The sequence below is a fragment of the Impatiens glandulifera genome, chromosome 8, assembly GCF_907164915.1.
Source record: "Impatiens glandulifera chromosome 8, dImpGla2.1, whole genome shotgun sequence".
Classification (NCBI taxonomy): Eukaryota; Viridiplantae; Streptophyta; class Magnoliopsida; order Ericales; family Balsaminaceae; genus Impatiens; species Impatiens glandulifera.
In genome coordinates this window covers 15,673,938-15,700,478 of record NC_061869.1, presented here as the reverse complement: position 1 = coordinate 15,700,478, position 26,541 = coordinate 15,673,938, and the positions used below count along the sequence as shown (strand labels likewise).

Below are 26,541 nucleotides of genomic sequence, written 5' to 3'. Positions count from 1 at the left end.
TACGAGAGAAGGAGCTAGATTCAAGTCAAGATATACAAGGGGTCCATAGCATTTTTCCAAGGATAACATTAAACTAGTCACCATGTAGACCTGTCAAGTAAATTCCAATTTGCATGTAGTAGAATAGGTCTGCAATTGTTCCTTTTGAGTTGGATTCATAATTTGAATTATTAGAATTGTGTTGAAAGATGAAAGACAATAGAAACTTTTTCCTCATATAATGCCCTGCCTGTGTTTGTTATAGTCTACTCCTTAACTATTCAAGCTAAGGTGATTCTTAGTTCTGGTAATTAAGTGAAAATGGGTAAGCTTATATGTTGTTCGATGCTTACAGGCTTTTAAAATAGAAGAAGAAAATCAAATCAAAGATTTGTTCAAACATAGGAATTGCAATTCAATGCCAATTCTTATAAACATAAAAATGAAATTCTAATTCCAATTTCATCATCCATACATAGCCTTAGAAAAATCCTCTTGATTTTAAAATAACAAAGGACAGAAGTCACAGATAAACCCCTGCCATTTTTATAGTTTTTGCCAAACTGGGAGATGCATATCTAGAAACAGGATTGTCTTGTTGGCATTTAGGTTTATGTCAGGGTTTTGAGTTCCACATTGATGCTGCAGACATGGATTTAGTTGAAGCTGGAAAAGAACCCATTTCAGTATAGGGCTTGTTTGGTAACCTTAAATGCATCTATGAAGTTATTATGGTGAATGAGTTCTCCTAAGCCTTTTATGGCTAACTGTACAGATTATTCTTCTCGGGATGAGAGGAGAATCATTTAGTTCTTGTTTTATTCCTGTTGGGAATAGAAATATATAAAAGAAAATGGTTCCATTATTTGTAGGTACTCTTTCAGTATCATCTTGAACATGACAGGTAGAAACCGTATGACACGTCAGCCTCATGTTTACAGAGGGGGCGTCCATAGAGATTCTCGACATGGTTTGCATCATGGACCAGGACCTATTCTTGTTCATCATCCCTCTTCATTAGAAGAAGAACTTGAAATCCGACAAAGAGAACTTCAAAGGATTGTAGCTGAGAATAGACATTTAATTGACGCAAATGTTATTATTCAGCGGGAACTAGCAGCTGATAAGGATGAGATCCATGCATTAAGTCACGTGATTCCAAAAATCAGAGCAGATGGTGAGGCTCAGGCTAGGGAGTTGATAGAGAGAAGAATAAAGCTTGAAGCTCAACTTCGTGCTGTTGAACCTCTTCGTAGTGATGTTATGCAGCTTAGGGCAGAAGCCCAGAATTTAAATGGAATTCGACGAGAACTGACTAATCAAATTGATACACTGACTAAGGACTTGAATCATTTAAAATCCGAGAGTAAACAAGTGTCTGCTCTTAATTCTCATTACGATGAGCTGCAGAAAGAGCTGATGGAAGCCAGGTCTGAACAATTCTTTGTCCTTGGCAAAAATAAATAAATTCAGCTTGTTTGATGTAGGTTTTTTCTTAAAATATCTCTAGGACTTATTAGATCTTGGGTTATTTTGAATAACTAAGTTGTTATTTCAAAATAACCTTGTTTGATGTAAGTTGTTGAAAATGAGTTTATTTATATTTACAAAAAAAAACATTAGGTTATAAATATTTGATAAATTAAAAAGAGGGTATTTTGTTTTTTTTTTTGATAATTTAAATAATATGATTAGTATATTATTAATTGGATAGAAATCGGATTGACTAAATATCTTTTGTATTTAATATTTTAAAATGTTATACAAAAATGTACGTGGATTTGATATATGATAGGATAAAGGGTTATTTGATTTTGGGTTATTTGATCTTATTTAAATAACCAAGTGGTTATTTCTAAATACCCTTGTTTGATGTGGTTTATAGAAAATCGGGTTATTTGAACAAAAAGACATTAGGGTATGAATATATAATATATATTGAAGAAATAATGTTTAAAAATAATTATAAAAGGGTGATGATTTGAATATTGTAATTGATGAGTAGATAGTGGATTTAATTTCAAATAAGCCATGTCTAAAAGTTGGTTATTGAACTGAAACAGGAGAGCACATGAATATGAAAAGAAGGCAAATGAGGAGCAAATGAACCAAAAGCAAGCAATGGAGAAAAACATCATCTCCATGTCTCGTGAAATAGAAAGGCTTCGAGCGGAGCAACTAAATGCTGAAAATAAGCTTCGACTTGGTTCGATATATTTCCCATTTATTAGAAAGAAATTACTTATCATTTTGGTTTCGGAAATCGAATTTGTTTGTAAAATGCTCCTCCTTACAGGTGCTGGTGCTTATGGAAATTTCAATGGAAGCTCTTATGGTGACATGTATGGTTCGAGCAGCAGCAGGGCTGGTTTATATGAGAAGTATGGTATTGACCGTCGCTAATGTCCTTGGTATGTGTCTTGTTTTCACTTTAAAGCTTCTTTCTTTTCTTTTGGGGTTAAAGCTTTAGTCGAATTTGGAACTAAGATGTTCGACGTTCTTGTCATATATTTTGTAAAACAGTTAACTATTGTATGCCCAGGAAAAGTTGGGAACTGTTTATATAGAGACTTGTTTAAACTTGGTAGATTTCTTTTCATTTTTCTCGAATAAATCGAGAGCATTTTGTAGAACACCTTGCAGTCATGTATGTATAGAGTTCGAAAGATAACTTTTAGTTCTAATGATACAGATAATGTTAACCTTTTTGAAGTTTTAAATGTTGAATTTTCTTATTGGTATTTGATATGCTTTAAGAATAGACAAGTTGGTTAGAGTATATAATATATTCTTGACAATCTTAATTAGTGGCTTGTTTATATTTTGATAAACCCTGTTTAGTTCATGTTAGATTAAGATCACGATGTGCTAATAAATAAAGTTTGTTTGGTTGATGTTAGATTAAGATCAAGATGAACTAATAAATAAAGTTTTCTCATTTGGTTCAAGTAGGGCTGCAAACGAGTCTAAGTCAGCTTGAGCTCGACTCGATTAAGTATTTATTAACTCGGCTCGAAGCCTCAAACTTGAGTTCGAACGAGTTTATAAATTGGAGTTCGAGTTTAATTTGACTATTTTATACCAGCTCGACTTGAAACACTTAAACTAAAATTTAATTTTCAAATATTTGTGAAGAAAAAAATATTTGTTTTAGGTTTTAATATTAAAATAAATAAAAATATATATTATATATAATGCTAAAAAAAGTTCGACAAGTTATCGAGCAAGTATTATATGAGTTCGACTTAGATATTAAACGAGTCGACTCAAACTTGATTAAAGTCAAACTTAAGTTCAACTTTGACCGAGTTGCTCGCAATCACTTTTCATTTGTAATAATTAAACAGTTAAAGGAAAAATAAAAACGGAGCTTGAATCAAAATAAGAAAATTTCCTTAAATTTGTGTTATTTGGCATTATTCTTGAAAAGAAACATTTACTCATCAATTACATTTTTGAATGAGTTAATTCATTAATTTGTGATGGTTGGGTTAGTTAATTTATAAGATAAGATTGGTTAGTTGGTTAAAATGTTTGCAATAATAATAAAACATAAATGTTTTTTCAAGCATTTTGCTTAATTTTAGGAAGTTTGTCCGGTCAATTTTTGTTTTAATTATAGTTAATTTGATTGAGTTCAAAAACACTAAACCCACTAATTGAATTGTTAGATTCGGTTGAGTAGACAATTGGTTTTCAAATAATCTTAAGACCAAACAAGATCTATGAGAAATGAAAGGAATTATTTGAAAATAAACATCTCTAGTTATTTAACTAAACCAAGATCAAACAAACAAACAAACAAACCTACATCACTCAAGTTTAAAAAACTCAAGGAGGACAAAGTGTTTCTTATTCTCCATCTTCTTCATCATCATCATCTTCATCAATGAAAATGAAACAAAAAGATGAAATGAAACTAACTTGTTGCAGAAAGATCCAACATATATTGGTTCTTTTTTCATTTCCCTACATCTATAAACTAAAACACTCATATATATACACACACACACACACAAAATCTTCAAAAGATTAACCAAATTGCATAAACCAAATCCCAAGTAAACATACTTCATGCTATTTCTAATCAATCACACACCCAATTTCATTTTCAAGAACAGAAAATGAAGAAACCACAACATTATGAGCAGTAGATTCAGCTGCCTTACGTCTAGCTGCAAACTCAAGAGTCTTAGCAATATATGCACTGTGAGCTTCCTCACCAGTAGCAAAAGTACCCAACCAAACCCTTACCTTTTTGAACGGATCACGAATCTCAGCAGCCCATTTACCCCATGGACGACGACGGACGCCTCTAAATCTCTTGAACTGGGTCTGGGTCTGGGTCTGATTCTGATTCTGATTCTCAGTCTTTTGTTGTTGAGTTGTTGGGGGATGGAGATTGAGGAGATGAACTATGCGTTTGGGTAATTTAGGGTTTTTGTTGTTGCAATCTTCGTCTGAAGATGAATCTGTGGCGTAGGGATCAGTGCAAATGACTCGAATTCTCTTGCTCATGTTTGTTCAACTTGGAAAAGTTGGATCTTTGATTATCTTTGATGATGTTGATGGAGAAGATAAGAGAGAGAAAGGGATGATACTCTTCAACCCTTGAGTATCCACACACTCTTCAGTCCCCTAGGGTTTTGTAAACTAGAAAGATTGAAAAAGCAAATAAGGTATAGTGAATTGATTCCATAGTTTATTCTTTTCAATTTATTTTTACAAAAGAAATTATATATTATGATAGGTATGTTTGATTTAAGGGTGCATAATTCAAAATAAGGAAATTGGAATAGAAATGGGATGAATAAATATAGAAAATGAGAATGAATATCGTTATAGGAGTGTAGTGTTGTCTTAATCTCATATTTTATTTAATTAAAAATATGAAATATTATTATTGGTTACATAATAATTTTTTTAAATATATCATAATTTAATAAAATAATATAATATCACTACATACTAATTACATCTAAAAAAAAACTTTAAACAAAAAAAATGGATGGTTCAAACTATTTACTCTACATGATTATATATATATTAGAATTAAAAATAAAAATTTATCTATGAGATAAAAAATTTAAAATATTATATACTAATGATTAAACACAACTATATTAAATATATCATACAATATATTTTTTATATAACAATTTTTATTAAAACATTTTTATTTAAAAAATATTATATATATATAAATATAATTATTATTATTTTTTTATTTTAAAGTTTTGTATATTTTTTATTTTAATTAATTTATTATAATTTTATTATTAATATATAATATTTAAAATTAATTATAAAAAATGACTATATTATTATTAATTATTGTAATTATTATTAAAATATATATTTTATTAAAGTTAGTATTATTAAATATATTTTATTTAAAATAATTGAAATAATTTTTTTTAATAAATAAATTAAAATTATTATTATTTTAATTATAAAAAAATGAGTAATTTAATCATAAAACCATATATATATATATATATATAATATATAATTATAATTATAATTATGAGATAAAAATTGTATCTCGTATTATCAAATAATATGGAGGAATCAAAACTCATTAATCAAATACCTATATTCTCTTACCAACCAAACATCCTCTTAATTTATTCATAACAATTTATTAACTTATTTCTTTCTTAATGATAGAATAATCTAAATTAAGGACTCATAAATTTTGATAGTCAGTTTAATAATTAATTCTCTTGAAAATTCTGCAAAAGGTTTTAAATCAATGTAACGGTAACTATGTATGTATTAAGTTAAATAAAAATAAACTTTGGAATTCTCTCTCTAAATTTCAAATTTTAAATGTGAAATTCCCTCTCAAATTTTAAAATTTAAATAACATAGTTCCCTTCAAGGGTTTTAGAACGAATTGTCAGACTATATTTCTCTTCTTTTTTTTAGTTTCATTCTACCTTTTAAAAGAATAAAAATTCAATTATAATTTAATTTTAATTTTAGTTAAATACACCAAACATAGCCTAAAAAGGTTTGTGCTCTACAATTGGATTTTATTTCTAATAATTTCAAGTAACCCATTATCTTATTATTTATTTTTGCATCAATATGTTTAGTTGTTATAATAGATTTGGTATATCACTCATAATATATATAAAAAATTATACTAAAATATATAATAAATTAAAAAAATATGGTCATGTTTGGAATAAAAGTTTCTCAAACATGACTACGTTGGGGACAAAAATCTCTCAAACATGAAGAGGCAAAGAGAAAAAAAATATAAAAAAAAAATATATCTCCTACACAAAAATATACTTACCATGTTCGGGGCAAAAATCTCTTGATTGGATTATTTTTTTTTTCTCTCTCCTGCACAAAAATCTCCCAAACATGGCCATGTTTAAGATAAATTTTTTTCGAACATTTTATATTGGGGACAAAAATCTTTCGAACATGAAGAGGTAGAGAAAATAAAAATTAATTTTATTCTAAATCGCGTACATTTCAAAACGCGAATTACCAATCACGCGTTTCATCTAAATCGCGGTGATGAACTCACGCGATTTAGATTAAATCGCGTGATTGGTAATTCGCGTCTATGAACGTAAAAACTGGCGCCGAAGGGGTATTTCTGACATTTCGCAGGGCAAAAGGGCCCTTTTTGCCAACATTAGTAGGCGGGGGCCTTTTTTGGAATTTCCCCTGTTATGGGGGCCATTTCATCAAATTTCCCCAATATAAACCCTTCAATCTATTTTTATAAAACATATACATGTGTTATTGATCTAATTTATCAGTTCATATATACTAATGTACAATATCCGGCTCTACATAAACAGAAATGAACAATCAAACAAGAGTGTTAAAAAATCAAATAAAATAATAATGATAGGTTCCAAATTTCATTTAATTTTCTTTTTTTTTTTTAAGAGAAATTTATTCTCTCAATGTTAGAACAATTTCACTTAAGTGATACATTTTTAGTGGGAATTCAGATTTTTTTACTTAAGATATGAGGTCTCAATTGGTCTTCTTATTGAATATTCCATTATACACTTATATATGCATAATCATCTTTTAGTTCTTAACATTTGAATATTCTTTTCTTACTTTGTCTCGGTTTGTAATTTTTTTTATCTTCAATTGAATATAATTTATTAATTAATATATCTAATATAATTCTGAATATTATCATTGTCCACTAGAAAAATCAGTTAGAGCTAGTTCATATTGGTTATTTGAGGGTTTTTTTTAAAAAAAAAAATTGTTATATGAAAAAATAGGTTATTTAAGTTTTTAATTTGTTAAATTATTATAATATATTTTTTATTTAAATTTTATAAAAATAAAATAAGAATATTTTAATATTTTAGCCTATAAAATTAGTGATTTGATATTAAAATGACAGTGATTCAATAAAGAAATAATTTATAAAAAAATTGAATATAAGGTATTAATAGAAAATTTTGGCTAGTATTAAGATGATATATATTCATTTTTTAATCCATCAATTTTACAATGAGTATTATTTTATTTTATTTTTAGCTGTTGCTTTAAAATTAAAAAGTTATAGTTTAGATAGAAATTTATCATTAAATTTAAATTAAAAAATGTATTGTTTAAATAAATAATATATACACAATTTATCAAGGTCTCCATTTGGTTAGATATACAATACTGTACATATATGATACTAATGTCTAAAAATAATTTTGTATAAACATTGTAGTTAAGAGTATAACTTATATCTCAAATCTATATATATATAATGATGCTTAATTTTTAAAGTGTCCGGATTGCCGGGTCGAGAGCTGTGGTTAATTTGGATATTTATGTGAGAATAAATGGATACTTGGGTCGGATTGTGGGTTTACCCGCCCATAAACTTAAAACGGTTAAAAATAAATTTAAAAATGTTATTTGTAGGTTTCGAACTTGCAACCTAACAAAACCAAGTACAACTTTTAACCAAATATGATTGAGATGTGGTTTGTCGAGGGATAATAGACCGGTATCATTTGAAAGTGGTTAAAGAAATATGAATTAAATATTTAATTGACCAAAGTGTGAGGTCACGATGCTAATTATTAAAAAATATGTATCAAATATTTGATTGACAAAGTGAAAGTGTAAAGTCACGAAATAAGAGATTCATTCGAAAAAAATATGTGATGAAAATGTGAGAAAATAAGTTATTTTATCGAAGTGAATAAAATGTGAAATGAGAACGTTATATTTTTATTTTAATAATTTTAAACATTAAATAAATATTATTATAATTTTTTTTTTTATTTTTATCCTTATCCGTGTGTATCGCACACAATTTTTTCTAGTATTTTATATAAATTGGTTATGTTGTATTAAATGGTTTTAGAGTCGGAAAAAAATATTAATTGCAAAAATATTGTAATAACAATGGGTAAACCAATTACAGAAATTCTAAAAATACAATTTAAATGTATGACAAACAATGTTTCACAACAAATGGCTAAAATTATTCTTAAAATTTCAAAAATAAATTTTATGTATATTACAAAATATATTAGAGTAAGTTAAATATATAAATTGTTACAAATACATATTAATTTTAAACAATTTTGCGGAAAGAGTTGGTAACTTCATTGTGAATATTTAAAATATATAAATTTTTTATATTGTAAATTATGTTGCATCTCAAATTATTATAATTATTAGTAAGATATATCAGACAATTATGATTTGACTGACTAAATATATTGATAAAATTTAAAATTCTTAATTTATAAATTAATATAAATAATGTTGAAATTAAATTGATAAATTAAGTATGGATGAAATTGTAAATACTAAAAATTTAGTTATTTAATTTATAAAATTAAAATAATTATTTTAATTTATTTTCAAATAAATAAAATTTAAATAATTAACTTTAAGGACAAAATCTAATTAAATAATTAATTAGATTAATTATTGTGATAATTAATACTTAATTAATTAAAAGTTATAGCCAAATAAAAAAAAATTATTTAGGAATATTATACCTATTTTATTTTAAAATAATTTTAGAAAAAGTAAGGGACTAAAATAAATAATTTAAGATAAAATGGGGTACTTATTTATTCTCAAAAATTATTTATTTAACTCTAAAATATAAAAAATGAAATAAAATGACAAAATATTTTTCATATTTATTTTAATATTTTCTGTATTCAAAAAAATTAAAATTAAAGCCAAAAGGGTGAAAGAAAAATTAATTTCAAACAAACTTTAAGGTTTTTAAAATAAAAATAAATCAGTTATCAGGTGTATCCAAAATCCAAAAAGATCGCTATAGCCGAAACCAAAGCCATCAGATAGGATCTGGATTTTCATCCAACGTCAAAACTTTCCTAAGGTCTAAGGAGTGTTCTCCCATTATTGATAATGTTCCAATCATCCTTTAATTCATACTCCCAATTTAACTTTAAATTTTTTATATTTAAGTTTTTATAAGCTTGGAAGCAATGCTGGCCCCGATTTTTGGGCTGCCCCAGCCTAAAAAACCGTCAATTTTGACCACTAAAAAAATGATTAAAAAAAAGGTTTTGGTGAGATTAGAACTCATGACCAGTTAAAATTATTTTGTTTATTTCCTAAACCACTAAGCTAAATCTATTTTTATTTAAAGAATACTAGAGATGTCTTGTATATTTTAATAAATGGGCTGCCCTAGCCCAGGGGATTGCTGGGCTTACCCCAAGGCCGACCCTACTTGTAAGTTGCCTTGTTCTTGAGTGTTTTGATTGGAAATAGATCCTAGGATCATGTATGAGCTTTTTGTGAAAACCAAGATTGATCAATTGATTTAAAACGACAAAACTTAAATTTAAATTTGGGAAAATTGAAAATCGTTTTTTTTCTGTTCTTGCATTAATCCTCAAGAATCACAACCCAAAAAGTTTTCCAGCATATTTTTAATGATGCTGGACAACAATTTAGATATTTGATCCATCCCATCCCGATCATGTTTGATCAAAATCAAAATGTTATAATAATTGAAAATTTTGAGTTCTTGAATTTATCCAAATTATATATATATATATATATATATTAAATATTATTTATTGTATTAATAATTTTAAATAAGAAACATTTTACTAACCAAAATTCTAATTCAACTTTTGTTGGAAAGAATAAATAAACTATTAATAAATATGTTGCCACTAATATTACAAAAATAAATTGTAAAATAGAATATAATAGAAATGAAAAACTTAATGCAAATAATGTAATATGTTTTAAAATATTAATAATATATATTAAAAAAAATGACTAATTTTTAATTACATATATAATTGAAAAAAATTAAAAATATAGATTACAAATTAGCATTCAATTTCTGTAATATTACAAAATTAATTATTAAATACTTATTTTAATGTTGTTTCAAATCAAAATAGTTTTGTTAAAAAAAAATTGTAGTGTAATGAGTTTTTTTTTTAATTTTTAATTTTGTTTTGTAAAAAATCAATAATATTTGTTAAAAATACTTAATTAATATTTGTTTTGTTTATTAAAAAGTAATTAATTACTTTTGTACCTAAATGTTTTTTTTAATTCAGTCTTATCTTTTATATTAAATGGAAATAAAATCACTTCTTTTTTTATTTTGTTAATTTTGAAAAGTGATTAGGATTGTGCAGATAATAAAACGAAAATAATAGTTTTAATTAATGATAGTTATCTTTATATGTTAAAGGATCAATTTATTATTTTTCTCTAAATTAAAATAAAAGTATAATCTAGTCGGGTATAATGTTGTAATTGTACGGTAAGATATAAATATTTTTAATTTATTTTTTCCCTTTTTAACCATGTTCTCCTTCTTCCATTTTTTATCTTTCATATAATTTTTTTTTTCTCATTTCTCAAACATTCGGTCATTCTTTTTATTTGTAACCTAAGTTTTTAGGACAACTTATCTTCTTATTTTTTCATCTTACAATGGTGGGAGTGAAAGGAGTTACTTTCTTGGTGGAAGTCATCTCAACTCAATTCTAAAAGAAAAACATATTCTTTGAATTTTTTTCCCCATATTTTGCCAATATTATTTAAAGTCAAAATAAAAAGATTGATTTATTTAAAAAATGTTTAAACAAGTTAAGAGAACAATGACTTGTTTTCTGTTGATAATAAACCTAGTCTTTTAGCTCTTCTTGTTATGATTTTGTTATTATATATTTAACAATTTTAATTATTGATAAATAATATAAAAAATCATATATATATATATATATATATATATATATAAATAAATATAAATGTGAACAACTTATATAATTATATAGCATTATTATTTAATTACAAATATTTAGACGATAATTACTTTTTTATTAATTTAAATATAAATAATAAAAAAATATAATTTAAGATAAGATAAATATTAAAATAATTTATATAAATACAAAAATGAAATAGTCTTTCTACTCTTTTATGGTAAAAAAAACACAAAATTATAAAATCTATATAATTTATACTTTTTTTTTTATTTTTTCAACCAAACATTAATAATCTATATAATTTATACATCTTAATACGCATATACAAATTAAATTCCTTACAATTTATACCTATATAACTCGTACTACATAACAAACTCCCCAAATAACAAACGCCCCCAAGATTTATAAGTCTACAAAATCTAACTAGGTTCATAAAACACCTGAAACGTTCAAAATTAACAATACCTATTTAATTTCTTAAATTTTTTTAATATAATTCTTTGTTTATTTATCTAATTATTAAAAAAATGGTAAGCTTACATTTATTCACTCGTTTTATTCAGAAATTTCTCGTTATTTTTTTAAACTCACTCCAAATTTTTTTAAGTTCACCCCAACTCTAAATCATAAGTTCGTCCATGTATTATGTTTAATGTTCAAAATGACGGTATATACGCCCTGCGTATATATGAGGCGATTAGATAATTATTTATTATTTTTAATTAATTAACTTTCTAATATCAAAAAAAAAAAAAATATATATATATATATATATATATATATATATAAAATACCTTCTAGTCATTCACTATTTATTTAAAATGACTCTTTATCTTTCAATTCATTTCTCTTTTTAATTTTTCGTTTCTTATCTAGTTGCTTCTTCCTCTAGTTGTTTCTCATTCACCTCGTTTCTTTATATATTTCTTTATATATGAATGATTCAGAAAATTAATTATGTTTATAGTCTAATTTTTACCTATGCAGTCACTTATTACCTTACCACCGCCTTCACTTATTACCTTACCACCGCCTTCGCCAATTAGAGCGTTGATTACGTTCATAAAAAAAATTCAAAAATCTTCCAATTTGCAATCTTATTCACCAAATTACGTATTACATTTTAGTATATTTTGAAATCCAAACTGTAACTATTACAATAACCAATTGATTCATCCTTCCAGTTAGCAGTGAAATAACTAATTGATTCAAAACATGAACTGAAAAAATGCTTTTAACATATCAATAAATAAATGTGACCTAGAATAAAAATATATTCGTGTATCAATTTCAAATTAAAATGAAACTCTATTCTTAATTTCAATCTAGTCATTATTTACCAATCAATCAAATAAATTTATAAATCTCAATATATTCAAACAAAAACACAAGATTTATCAACACCTAAAATTTCCACTTTCACGTTTAGAAAATAAATCATAAACATGTATATAAAACAACACATTAAACAATCACATAAAACTCTTTACACAAATTTGAATGATTTATAACAATTCAAATTTAAGAATTAAAGACAACTAAAACAAAATATCATAAATCTATCATATTGTCCTTAAACCATAATTTTTTTTTTTAAAAAAATACTTCGTTGTTGTATCGCAAAAGAAGCATTCAAAGAATGATATATGTTCCTAAAGATTAAATAAAAAATATAATTCAATTTATATTTCTTCTACAAATTATGAAACAAGCCTATATATATGTATAATTTTTATTTGTCAAAATAGAGGAATTAATAAGTAACTGGATTTCATCCAATGATAATTCGCTCCCTTTCTGTAAAATAATTTTTCTTTTCATATTTGTTTTTTTAATTTAGTATTGAATTAAATGTAGAAATATGTGATTTATAACCATTTAATTAAATAGTATAATTATAACATGTATATTCTTTAAATTTAAAATCATATTACACAAACTATATAAAAATAATATATCCACGTTATACATAGTTACTTTAATTTTAGATATTATTTAATTAATTAATTATAAGATAGAATTAATAAGAAAAAATTAATCATATAAATTACATATTTATTATCTACCATGTGTATAATATATAAAATTTAATTCATATAAAAATAATATATATAACAATTTCATCTTGGGATAAGCGGTTCGATTTAGACGATTTATAGACCGAAATGCACATCCAAATCGTTGACGTCGGAATTTCATCTGGGGATGAGCGGTTCGATTTAGACAATTTATAGACCGAAATGCACATCCAAATCGTTGACGTCGGTTTGTCAGTTTGAACGATTAGAAAATCGATTGAATCGGTATAATCGGTTTGATTTATTGATAAATTTGTTAAATTAGATTAAATATATATCAATAACAACTCATGCCTATTTTTATTTATATGAACAAATACAAATAATATGAATAAGACCCTATAACATAATTCATGAATCACTAGTGTTAGATTAAGTTAAATAAAGAAAAATGAGAATTAATTAAAAGAGAAATAATTAATTAAGGAAAAATGTCTCAATAAACTTAGGTGAATAAGTTTAAATTAATACAACATAGTTTTAATGATGTGTTTATGAACAAAACTAACTTGTGTAAATTGTCTATGTGCAGGTACAACTCAAGAGACGTATGCCTTCATTAGATTTGTAGTATGAAGAAGCGCGAGCAGACGTCTCACTTAATCAGACATGTAGTCTAAAGAAGCGCGAGCATACGTCTCACTTCATCAGACGTGCAGTATGAAGAAATGCGCGAGCGGACGTCTAACTTTTAAAGACGTACAGTCTGAAGAAGTGCGCGAGCAGATGTCTAACTTCTACAAACGTGCAGTCTGAAAAAGTGCGCGAGCAGACGTCTAATTTCTACAATGCGCAGTCTGAAGCAGTGCGCGAGTAGACGTCTAACTTCTACAAACGTGTTAGTCTGAAGAGGTGCGCGAGCAGACGTCTAACTTCTATAGACGTGCAGTCTGAAAAAGTGTGCGAACAGACCTCTAACTTAATCAGACGTGTAGTCTGAAGAAGTGCGCGAGCAGACGTCTCACTTCAACAGACGCTCCGGTCTGAAGAAGTGTGAGCAGATGTCTTGCTTCAGTCGTCGTCTAAAGAAGCGTCCGCGTATCTACTCAACTTATTAGCATAGCGAACAATTATCAAACGTCTACCTAGTCAGCTTCATACGCTTAACTGCCATGTACTCGAATATTTCTCCAGCCAGTCTTGTACCTTCTAGTACACTATGATCCAACAAATATTCTACAGTACAATCCGGTACGCCACGGATCCAACGGATATATTCTCATGTATGATCTCGTACACCTGGCGTACGTCCAACGGATAACTGACACGTATTCAAGAGGAAGATTCGGTCGTTGTTACGACTTCATTATAAAAGGCGATCAGAGTACAACGACGAATCACTTAAATCACTCGCTTCCCAAACTTCTGCAATTATGAATTACCAAGTGTTGTGATTACTCTTGTTTTAAGTCTATTCTGTAATTCACCTACTGTTTACCTGAGAGTATTATCAGTATTATAAGTTGAATAGAGGTTGTTTGTTCAACAGAGTGTTAGCTAGAAGTTCAAAATAGGCAGTTGTTAAGTCATATTTGTCTGACTGGGTTTGTGTAGTGTCTATACGAATTAAAGTCTTCTAGTGAAAATCCTTTTGGAAACAGAAAAAGGGGTGATGTATGAGTTTTATTTCCGTGTGTTATTTCCTTTCCATATATTCCGTGTTGTATCTGCCACTTCAAATCGAGCAAACATTTCCGCACTTGAATCCGTTCAAGAGTTTGCGAAGATTTGTGAAGAATAGAAACAGTTTTTCATCTCTAACAAGATTAAAATCAAATTGAATGTGTCTTAAATTCAAAATATCCAACCCCCTGCCATTGTTGTACCCTATCCTAACAACTAGCATAAATTTTAAAACACAAATAAATTATATTAATAATTTTTACTAAACGTTACATTATAAATGAATCAATAATTTTAAAATTAAATTTGTACTAATTATAGTTAATATCTTTGATAGTCTATTAATAAGTTTTTACGAGTTTATGATATTCTCTCATTATTATCATTTTAAATCTGTGTTAGGACCTAATAGTTATAATAGGTTACTTATCATTATCAGTTTAATGTTTAATTTTTGTTCTCGTCTTATTTAAATATTATTTTCTAAACATTTGATAGATTTGAATGATTTGAGCGATTTTAATGACACTAAACTGACACACTGAATTGTTGAGATATATTTGGTAAAAAAAGAAACCATAATGAATTCGGTTTGACCTGTTTGGTCGGAAACACTTACCCTTTTAGTTTCATCCTCATACTTAATAATTTTCGGTTGTAAAGCAAAGAGAAGTATTTTACAAATGTGTCGCCAAGACTCAAGCCACAACCATACCCGACAATAAAACTTCTAATGAAATTCAACTTTGCGCGTAAATTTGGCGCTAAAAAAAACACCGACATAATATATGCCCGCCAAAATTTAATAGATAAATACCAAATTTGATAGATTTGAATTTGATAAATTCGACACAACCATACCCGACAATACATTTGATAGATTTGAATGATTTGAGCGGTTTCAATGACGCTAAACCGACGCACCGAATTGTTGAGATATGTTTGGTAAAAAAAAACATAATGAATTCGGTTTGACCTGTTTGGTCGGAAACACTTACCCTTTTAATTTCATCCTCATACTTAACAATTTTCGGTCGTAAAGCAAAGAGAAGTATTTTACAAATGCGTCGCCAAGACTCAAGCCACAACCATACCCGACAATAAAAACTGCTAATGAAATTCAACTTCGCGCATAAATTTGGCGCTAAAAAAAACACCGACATAATATATACCCGCCAATATTTAATAGATAAATACCAAATTTGATAGATTTGAATTTGATAAATTCGACACAACCATACCCGAATATACATTTTATAGATTTGAATGATTTGAGCGGTTTCAATGACGCTAAACCGACACACCGAATTGTTGAGATATGTTTGGTAAAAAAAGAAACCATAATGAATTCGGTTTGACCTGTTTGGTCGGAAACACTTACCCTTCTAATTTCATCCTCATACTTAACAATTTTCGGTCATAAAACAAAGAGAAGTATTTTACAAATGCGTCGCCAAGACTCAAGCCACAACCATACCCGACAATAAAAACTGCTAATGAAATTCAACTTCGCGCGTAAATTTGGCGCTAAAAAAAACACCGACAGAATATATACCCGCCAATATTTAATAGATAAATAACAAATTTGATAGATTTGAATTTGATAAATTCGACACAACCATACCCGACAATACATTTGATAGATTTGAATGATTTGAGCGGTTTCAATGACGCTAAACCGACACACCGAATTGTTGAGATATGTTTGGTAAAAAAAGAAACCATAATAAATTCGGTTTGACCTATTTGGTCGAAAACACTTACCCTCTTAATTTCATCCTCATACTTAACAATTTTCGATCATAAAGTAAAGAGAAGTATTTTACAAATGTTTCGCCAAGACTCAAGCCACAACTATGCCCGACAATAAAAACTGCTAAAGAAACTCAACTTCGCGCGTATATTTTGCGCTAAAAAAAAGACTCAAGCCACAACTATGCCCGACATAATATATACGCCAGTATTTAATAGGTAAATACCAAACTGATTTTTTTTTATTTAATACATAATTTTTTTCTAATTCAAAATTATGGCATAAAAAGTTTAAATTGTCACAAACTTTTGATTAAATCACATTTAAAAATAAAATTTAGTAAGATATATATTAAAAATATTATTCCATTTTCCTTTTATAGTTACAAAATTCCCATTCCTCCATTAAAATTGGCCAACCCTAAAAATTTGATAGAAATGTGCTGTTACTCTACATACGGCGTCGTTTCACACGCGTGTTAGAAGTTCGGCAGTGATTAACACAGCTAAAGCCTAATGCTTGAGCCTTTGGGTTTTCTCTTCATTCATTCTTCTCAGTATTTCCGCTCTCTCTAGGGTGTAGACTAAGACCCATCGACGGCGGATTAAAAGTCGATTTTCTGCCCAAAAGTCGAGTCTTGATCGAGGATCTAACAGAGACGTTGAACAAATGAAGATTTTTGTCAAGACTTTGAAGGGTACCCACTTCGAAATCGAAGTGAAGCCTGAAGATACGGTTCGTTCGTTTATCTTCTTCACTTTCTTTTCTTTTATGTTTTCTGATTGATGTAGATATGTTTAGTTTTCATTCATTGCGAATGCATGAAATTGAAACTTACGTTTTAGTTAGAATTTCGACTCTTTAACTGTTCATATTCTATCGGAAGCATAAGAAGCAGCTTATTCATGTTTTCCATTGATTTTGATATGAAATCTTACGTTTTCTGATATCTGACAGTTTGTTAAATTGTTTTATCTGAATACAATAAGAAAAACAACAATTTGGAAGCAGCATTTGAAATTTGATGTTGATTATACATTTGAGAATATTATGTCAAATCAAAATAGCCCACAAAACCATTTGACTGTTTCTGAATAGTACTTCTACTTTGTTTCTTCCTGGAAATGACGAAAAATCTCATCTCATTGCTAATTTAGTTATACAACAAGGCTTTCTTCTCATTTCCCATCTATTTTTCATTAAAATCTTTGTTTACATCTTAGTCTGACAAGTGCTTCTGTAGATTGTTGATGTCAAGCAATATATAGAATCTGCACAAGGAGCAGGGGTGTATCCTGCAGCCCAGCAGATGCTTATTCATCAAGGGAAGGTTCTTAAGGATGGGACAACTTTGGAAGAAAATAAGGTTGCTGAAAACAGTTTTGTTGTTATCATGTTGTCAAAGGTAAATGTCTTGTCATTTTATCGGAGGAAGAAACATTGTTTATCCCTTAACCAATGACATTTTTTTTCAACTAAATTGTCTTTAGTAACTCTTAGTTCTAGTTTACTTAAGACCTTGTTTGATGAAGGGTTATCTCATCATCAATCAAAATACCAAATTACACTTATTTTATTTTTCGTAGCTGTTTAAATGTTAAGTTCAAAGGATATTTTAGACATTTAACCCAAATATCCCCAATAATCTACATTTTCATCAAACAAGCTCTAACTATTTTCTTTCACAACTATTGTCAGACAAAGAACTCCTCTAGTGGAAGTTCAGCACCATCTACCAATTCCACAGTTACGGTGAGAGTCGAATACTTCCACCCTATAATGTGGTTGTTATAGTTACTTAACTTCCTCTGCATCTACATCTCTTTACTCGTATGGTCAAGTAGATGGAACTTTTGTATACAGTACTTTATTTATTTGAAGCATCTTGTGTTATTTGACATGCAGGCACCACCTGCTCCTGCAGCTTCACAACCTCCTGCAGTATCTGTCACTCCGTGAGTTCAATCTTCCGTGCATATACTGTTTTGGTATCAATTTTTTTCATTTTCATCGTGATCTAAAAATCTATATTTGTTATGTTTGTCAAAATCACAAATAATCTTGATCATGATGAGAAGAAATTTTTTTATATACCAAATGAAGCAACAAAACTGGAATATGGAGGCACTTATGGAAGAACGGAACAATTTGTTTTTTTCACAATAAGGCGTCTAAATTGATGGAACTGCCATGAAAAGACTCACACTAATGAGAAAAATCTTATACCAAACGAAAAAGAAAATCATTTTCAATGTTAACTTTTGCGATTTTCCAATGTGATATAAGAGATTGTTTACAAAATACTAGTTTCCAAATGGGGTCTATATTTTCTTGGTCCTTTTTTTTGCTTCACAGGCCTGTTTCCAATGATTCTGCTCCACTGTCTATAATACCTACCAATTCTGTTCCTGCTGTGGGGTGGGTTTTCTTCTTGTATAAATGATTTATACCATTCCATATGGTTCCTTCAATGATTCTAGTACTCATTTTCTTCACTCAGGTCAGAGTCTGACGTTTATGGTCAGGCAACATCAAATCATGCTGCGAATGCCCTTGAGGGAACAGTCCAGCAAATTCTTGACATGGGTGGTGGGACTTGGGACAGAGATACTGTTCTTCGAGCTCTTCGTGCTGCTTTTAATAACCCTGAAAGGGCTGTTGAATATTTGTATGCTGTATGTCCCCTCATTTTAGAAGATCTCCTTTTTTCTTATATTAGGGCTTGTTTGCTGGAGGGTTATTTGGATTTAATCTACATAACCCCTTATCCCATCATCATTCAAATCATGAACTAAAATACGCTTATTTTATAATTTATAATTTTTCAAATATTAAATGCAAAGGATATTTTAGTCATTTAATCTAAATAATCCAATTTTCCATCCAACAAGGTTTTCCCTTTTCAGAAGAATCAGATTGTTTTTTGTTTTTTAAACTTTCATCAATCAAGCAATTAATGTCTTCATTTCTGAGTAGACTATGGATGTACCGTTATCACTTACATAATAATTCATTTTCCTTAAAGTCATTCTAAAAGATGTATTCTTCTATCCTTACGTTGTTGATTGCTTGACAATTTTCAGGGTATTCCGGAGCAAGCTGAGATCCCACCTCTGGCTCAAGACCCAGCCACTGGAGCTGCTGCAAATCCTTCTGTTCAGCCTCCACTAGAAGCAGCAGCACCAGTTTTCTCGAGTGGGCCGAATGCAAATCCATTAGACCTATTTCCTCAGGTAATTACTTCCGTTTCAAGGTGTGTTAGTTATTTGCAACATATAAACAATTATTACCCGTCATATTAAAGTGGGATGTTCTCGTGGTGGGTTGTTATGCTAGTCTCTTCTGGGAATTAGTTTGTATGCGCGGAAATTTGGCATGTACACCCTAGTTACAAAATAAAAAACAAACAACTATCACAGGGAAAATGTTTTAAAAAATGGCTTAATTTGGTAGGTTATTTGCAACTTAACTTGGTAATAATCTTTAATGATTTTTATGGGCCCATTTGGAAACATTTCTTGGGTCTGGGTTTAGATGTGAAATCATGGACACATTTATTTGGAAACACTTATTTTGTGAAGAATCTCATGCATATGTGAATTTAAATGCAATAACTTTTGAAATATTAATTTCATTAGGCATATATTTATAAGTTTATTAACGTTTCTTATCTAAACCCAAATGCAAAAAGTATTTTCAAATCTGCCCTTATCAAGTCAACTTATATTTTCATTTGGCTTAACAGTCTCAAGGAATAATACATCTCTTATTTACATAACTATTACTCATTCGTCACTTAAAGTTATTCAAAATTCAACACATATTTTTAGTTTTATCAAATCCACTTCAACAATGAAGAATGAACCTCAAATGACTATCCGAAATGCAACCTCATTAGCTCAACTAGAAAACCAATAATTATGTCATTTTATTCCTTTCTATATTTTTCACGTAACTGTACATATATATGCCCATTTATGCATTATTAAATCTTTCAATTTGAAAAATGAAAAGATTCTTCTTCTTGTAAATATCTAATTACATAATTTATATTCCATGCCACCCGTCTTCTAGTGTTCACTTTGTTAATTCTCTCAACAGGGTCTGCCGAACATTGGATCCAATACAGCTGGTGCTGGCTCTCTGGATTTCCTAAGTAACAGTCAACAAGTATGTATCTGTTCGGTCTTCTTCCAATCTCCCAAAAAAGAATGATAAAGAATACAAGAGTTCTCGCGACTTCTCACTTTTATATGCATCTGTTTTTCTGTCTCAGTTCCAAGCTTTACGAGCAATGGTGCAGGCGAATCCACAAATATTGCAGGTTTGCTTCTTATTAAGACATGTTAAAAGTTTCTTATTTTGTGACTATAAGAAGATATTCATTTGTCTATTTTATTACTAACTTTTTTTTCATGTTGATCATTATGTTAAAAATATATATTTGTTATGTTTGAGAAAAGTTTAATGATTCAAAAATTAATTAGATCATAATTGAGATAAAATTCTCTTTCCTAAATAAAGCAAAAATTTTACACAATAATTTAGATCATGATTTAAGAAAATATTTTGTATATCAAATCAAGTAACAAAAATGACATTGCTATAATCTGGGATCGCATCCAAAAAATAATCTGAGCATGATAAAAAAAATCTTATACCAAACTGAAAACAATTACCATCAATTTTAACTATGGTGATTTTCAAATGAGATTGTGACAAAATACTGTTTATTTTTTTGGTTGACAGCCAATGCTTCAAGAGCTAGGGAAGCAAAATCCACATTTGATGAGGCTTATTGAGGAGCATCAGGGTGATTTTCTTCGTTTGATCAATGAACCCATTGAAGGAGGAGAAGGGTATAAGAAGTAGAATAATTTGTGCGGTTCAGCTACTTGTTAATATTATCATCCAATACTAACATTGAAATAATTTATCAGGAATATGCTGAACCAGCTTGCTGGAGCCGAGCCTGAGGGCGTAACTGTTACTCCCGAGGAACGTGAAGCCATTGAACGTGTAAGTATCATTTCTTTTTTAACCTTTTGTTAGTCAGACAGTTATCTATTTTCTTATTATTGTTATTCACTGGAGACCTCAAACAGTTGTAAAAATGCATGTTATGTATTTTATTTTTTGTATTTTTTTTGGAAAGGAAATTTTTCATGAAACCACTGTTAGCGCCATATGAGATCACATTTGGAAATATATGTGAATTAGAGTTGAGGTTTAGACAATTCAACTAATTGCATACAAACTGTTTCCTTATTAGACATTGGCTTCATTGTGAAACACTTTCCTGTTCGATGATATGTATTTGGATCAAGATAAGATCAAATTTGAAAACAGAATTTTATTGGGAAATTTATTGATCGTTTCTCATTAGAATTCGGGTCCAAAGACATAAATAAAAACATAAAGTGTTTCCCAATAATTTTCATTAAAAATAAGGTGGGGGTGAAACTCTTTCTATTGGATCCAGTTTTTCATTTATAATTTGAACGTTTTATGATACTTTTTTTTTCTCTTTTTCTTCAGCTTGAAGCTATGGGTTTTGATAGTGCGCTTGTGCTAGAGGTGTTCTTTGCATGCAATAAGAACGAGGAACTTGCTGCTAACTACCTTTTGGACCACATGCATGAGTTTGAAGATTAATAATTTATATTGAGAACATGGTTCGGAGTACCACACTCCTTCCATATTCTTTTTTATATATGCAATACTTCCCGAATGTTTAGACTATCTGGATCTGAGTTTGGGTCTGGATCTCTAATTTATCGACTCTTCTGGTATTTGCATGTATACTCCTTCCTTCAATCCATAGAGAGATTTTGGATTTCTAAAATGTTGAATATTGCAGGAAGAAAAGACATTCAGTATTGCCTTTTCAGAAATGTTGGTTTTAGTTGGCTTTTATTTAATTATAAATGGGTTCTTATTTAGTGATCTGTGGGTGGGGGATAATAGAAAGTTAGTTCTTATTTTATCTGCAAATCAAACCATATTTCCTATGTTTGAGATGTTTAATCTCTTATTTTTGGCATTTATTGTTTTGTTTTTGTTGTGAAGGTAGTTAAAATTAGATTGAGCCTATTTAAAATCAAGTATTTGTCACCATTTGTCTCAAGACTCTCAACCAGTCTGAATTTATTTTTGCTTTGCATAAGATTTTTCAAATATTGAAGCAAAAGTTCATTGATTCCATTTTCAAATTTATCTGTTTTGATATTTACCGATAAATTTGTATGGAATTTGAGCGTTTACAATCCTTAATGCTGTATCTCCTAAAATAAGGCAGTCCTTGTTATTTGGTTTGGTTCTTCAATTGGAATTTTGAGTTTGGTTTGCTCAAAATTTGGTTGAAAGAGTTTTTGAATGATGAGATGGTCCTAATTTTCGTTTTAAGGAAATGTATTAGTATAAATGATTTATCTTGATATGAAATTCATGGTTCAGACCAAATGTGGATATTTGCTCCATTACCAGTTTTGTAAAAAAAAACCTGAACAATTGATCATTGATTTTGATGATATTGTTTCAAAAAGGAAATTGATTTTGCTTAGCTTTTGTTGAGTTTAGCTGGTTTTTGATTCGGTTGTGAATTGTTGACATTAATCGAAAGTTCCACGCAAAAGTCTATATTTTGAGTCCAATTTTTATGAATTTTTGGAAGAAATGTTCTAAAAGAGAAGGGGTGGAATTTGATTTTTTAACTTTGAAGTTTTTCCTTTATTCGGTTGACGATAAAGACTCATTCTTTAGCTTTGTTATTTGCAATTGATAGTAGGAGGAGAGTAAGATATTTGTCAAATTTTTGTGCTTTTTTTTAAGTGAGTGATTTGTAGTTACCTTGTTGATTCTACTTTTGTAGTCTTTTGAAGAATATAATGATATTGTTGTCGCGATTAATATTAAGCCTATATAATTCACCGAATTTATTAAAGATATCGAAGAATGTCATATTAGAATTTTCGGCTTTTATAAATTTTCTTATGAAGAAATTCCATAACAATGAGGAACATGTGTATAGTGGATGATATTGACGTTTTAGAAACATTACTTCGATGATGCAATCAAATGCGCTGGACTATTTTGCTGTAAATATATCATTTTTCGCTTATTAGTGATTTGTTTTTTATTTGGAATAGGATTTTTTTAGTAAACATTTAATTATTCTATACTTTCATAGGTTTTAAAAATTCCTTATACTAAATAGTGCATCTTTTATTTGATTGCCCAATGGGATAAGGATGTAAGGGACATTATCTTCATTTGAAAATGAAGATGGAATAATTCAAAAGTTGGATTATTTGTCTATTTATGGTTCGATAAGAGATGATGGTAATGGTTCTTGAACTTACAAGAGATCTTCTTCCAAGTTAAAATTGAAGTACCATTAGTGTTTTTTATATGAGATTAATGATGTTTGTAGGGTGCATCATCATAGTTAATCAAGTTCAGCCTACACTTTTGCCACCATTCAATGGAAATCATTTTTTTATGTGATTTACAGAGATTTTGCATTCTTTTTACATAACTAAAATATCAAGTAATTTTGGAGGGAGACTAGTTTCATTCTTTATTTATTTTTTTGGGAATTTAAGGCTTGGTTTTAGTTTTGAATTCAACATGAATGGTAGGGATTCCTAAATTTGTTTCTTTCATTTTTTTAGAATAATTTTATAAATTGATTTGTCTAGAACCCTCAAATTTGGGAGGTTTAGTGAGATGTAAAATTAAGACGGTTAAATTATAAAATTAATTTTAAAATCTTTGATTTTTAGTAAACTTTTAAATATGTTAAAATAATAAGATAGTAAGATTTTACGAATTTATAAAAAATTTCGATTTTATGATTTTAGATTATTTTATATTAAAAAATAAATTTATATTTATAAATTAAAAAAATATATTCAAATAAATTAATTAATATAATTAATTTTGTAAATTTAAATTGTTTTTTATAGTCTTATTTACTTATTATTATTTTTTAAATTAATTTTATATTTAAATATATATAAATTTAAAATTGGATATATATATATATATAATATTTAATTATATATATATATAAATAATAATAATATAACTAATATTTTTCAAATTAAATCATTACGATTTTAGATAAATTCTAGATTTTACGAGTTAACAATTGGTTAACAATTTTATATAAATTCTCAATTTTGACAAATTTAAGTGAAGTCTAACTGAAAATTTGATTGAAGTTCTCTTGTAATTTTATAGATGAGAGATTATATAAGTGAGCGACTTTGAAAATTGGTGTGATGCCAAAAAAATAAAATTTGTTATTGTTTTTTATTTGATTTGTTATATATTTTTTTATTACACTGAAAAATATTAATAATTTTGTATCAAATTTAATCTAATTGATTTAGTTGGTTAAATTATTTAAATATTATATTAATTTTAATTAGGATTTAAAATTCAAACATTAGTAAAGTAGTCTTTTTAATTTTTGTTTTGTAAGGGTCCGGATGTGCTTGCCTAAAGCAGCCTAACCTCTATGGCTCATCCTATTTATGAAACTGCTGCATTTTGCTTATTGACGTCAATTTATTCGGCTTATTCTAAAGTACATTTGATATAATCTTAGCTTATTTAATCGTTAAGCTGGTGTAGATTTGATCCAGCTTATATGTCCAATTTATTTTTTTTATATGTATAATATTATTTAATAATTAATATTATATATATTTATTAATTTAATTTTAAATATTAATAAATGATTTAAATTAAAAAATAGTATATATTTGAAAATAAATTATATTAATATATTAATATTTATAAATTTTTGTTAATATATAATTTAAAATATTAATAAATGATTTAAATTAAAAATTAATATATTTTAAAATAAATGATATGACTAAAGAAATTAATTTATTATTATTATATATATATTTCACCTTTCAACCTTCCTTTCCAACCAAATCTTGTAATAGATATTTTCGACAATTAATTAAGACTAAGTTAATTTCTGAAACTATAATTATAAATAAAAAAATCACAGTATTTATATTTTATTTTATTTTAAAATTATTTTATATATTAAGATACATATAATATAAATAAAAATATATTTAAATGTATATTTTTTTATTATAATAATTTTATATAAATATATAAAAATATTATAAATATATAGAATGGATAAGAAAATAAATAAAATGATTAGAAAGAGATTAAATAGATGAGACAGATAAATAAAATAATGAAATAAATGAGAGAAAATGAATAAAAAATAATATTTAAAAATGATTAGAGAAAAAAATACTAATATTATAATTTTAAACGCTGAAGAGGGAGGTAGAGAGAAAATTGAGTTTAAACGCAAATTATATGTTTGATTATAATTTTTTTTGCGTGAGTTTATTAGGCAAAGTTACTATAGCAGCTTATTACGCAGACGTGCATATGCGATTTATTAACGCCGAATCAAACAAGGCCTCTATAAAATATGAACCAAATTAATTATTTTATAGACTTTTTGGGTCGGTTAAAATTATTTATTTGAATAATTTTGAGAATAAAAAAAATAATGATAAATAATAATTTTGAGAAGATAAAAATATTTTTGGATAAAAGTATTTAAAGAGTTTTGATATATATAAATAAATTAAAAATTAATAATTTTAAAGAGAATATTTTTGTATTTTTATTAATGAATTGACCGATTTAATAAATAAAAAAGAATATAATAATATTTAATTTTTTTTAAGTTATTTAAATAACTCAAATCAAACCAGTTTAGTTCTATGTGAAGTTCTAGCCATGGTATCCTACGTAGAGTTGGAATGAATTATGAAATACTCAAATTAAAAAAAAAACTAAATCTCATCTTATTTTATAGATCTCATCT

The 26,541-nt window shown here is 27.6% G+C and overlaps 2 protein-coding genes across 2 annotated transcripts; one reads left to right on the top strand and one right to left on the bottom strand.

The window, feature by feature from the left end:
- Positions 1-4,062: 4,062 nt before the first annotated feature.
- On the bottom strand, positions 4,063-4,594 carry LOC124912640 (ethylene-responsive transcription factor ERF118-like). Its single transcript, XM_047453284.1, has one exon. It carries the CDS (start codon positions 4,495-4,497, stop codon positions 4,063-4,065), a length of 435 nt encoding a protein of 144 aa, XP_047309240.1. The 5' UTR covers positions 4,498-4,594.
- A 12,603-nt stretch (positions 4,595-17,197) lies between these two features.
- Positions 17,198-22,607, top strand: LOC124913085 (ubiquitin receptor RAD23c-like). The gene is made up of 12 exons (XM_047453705.1): positions 17,198-17,396; positions 17,905-18,066; positions 18,360-18,413; positions 18,567-18,616; positions 19,017-19,079; positions 19,162-19,336; positions 19,745-19,894; positions 20,763-20,831; positions 20,938-20,985; positions 21,411-21,520; positions 21,602-21,680; positions 22,200-22,607. The coding sequence occupies exons 1-12, from the start codon at positions 17,331-17,333 to the stop codon at positions 22,314-22,316; spliced, it is 1,143 nt and encodes a 380-aa protein (XP_047309661.1). The 5' UTR covers positions 17,198-17,330; the 3' UTR covers positions 22,317-22,607.
- Positions 22,608-26,541: the final 3,934 nt, after the last annotated feature.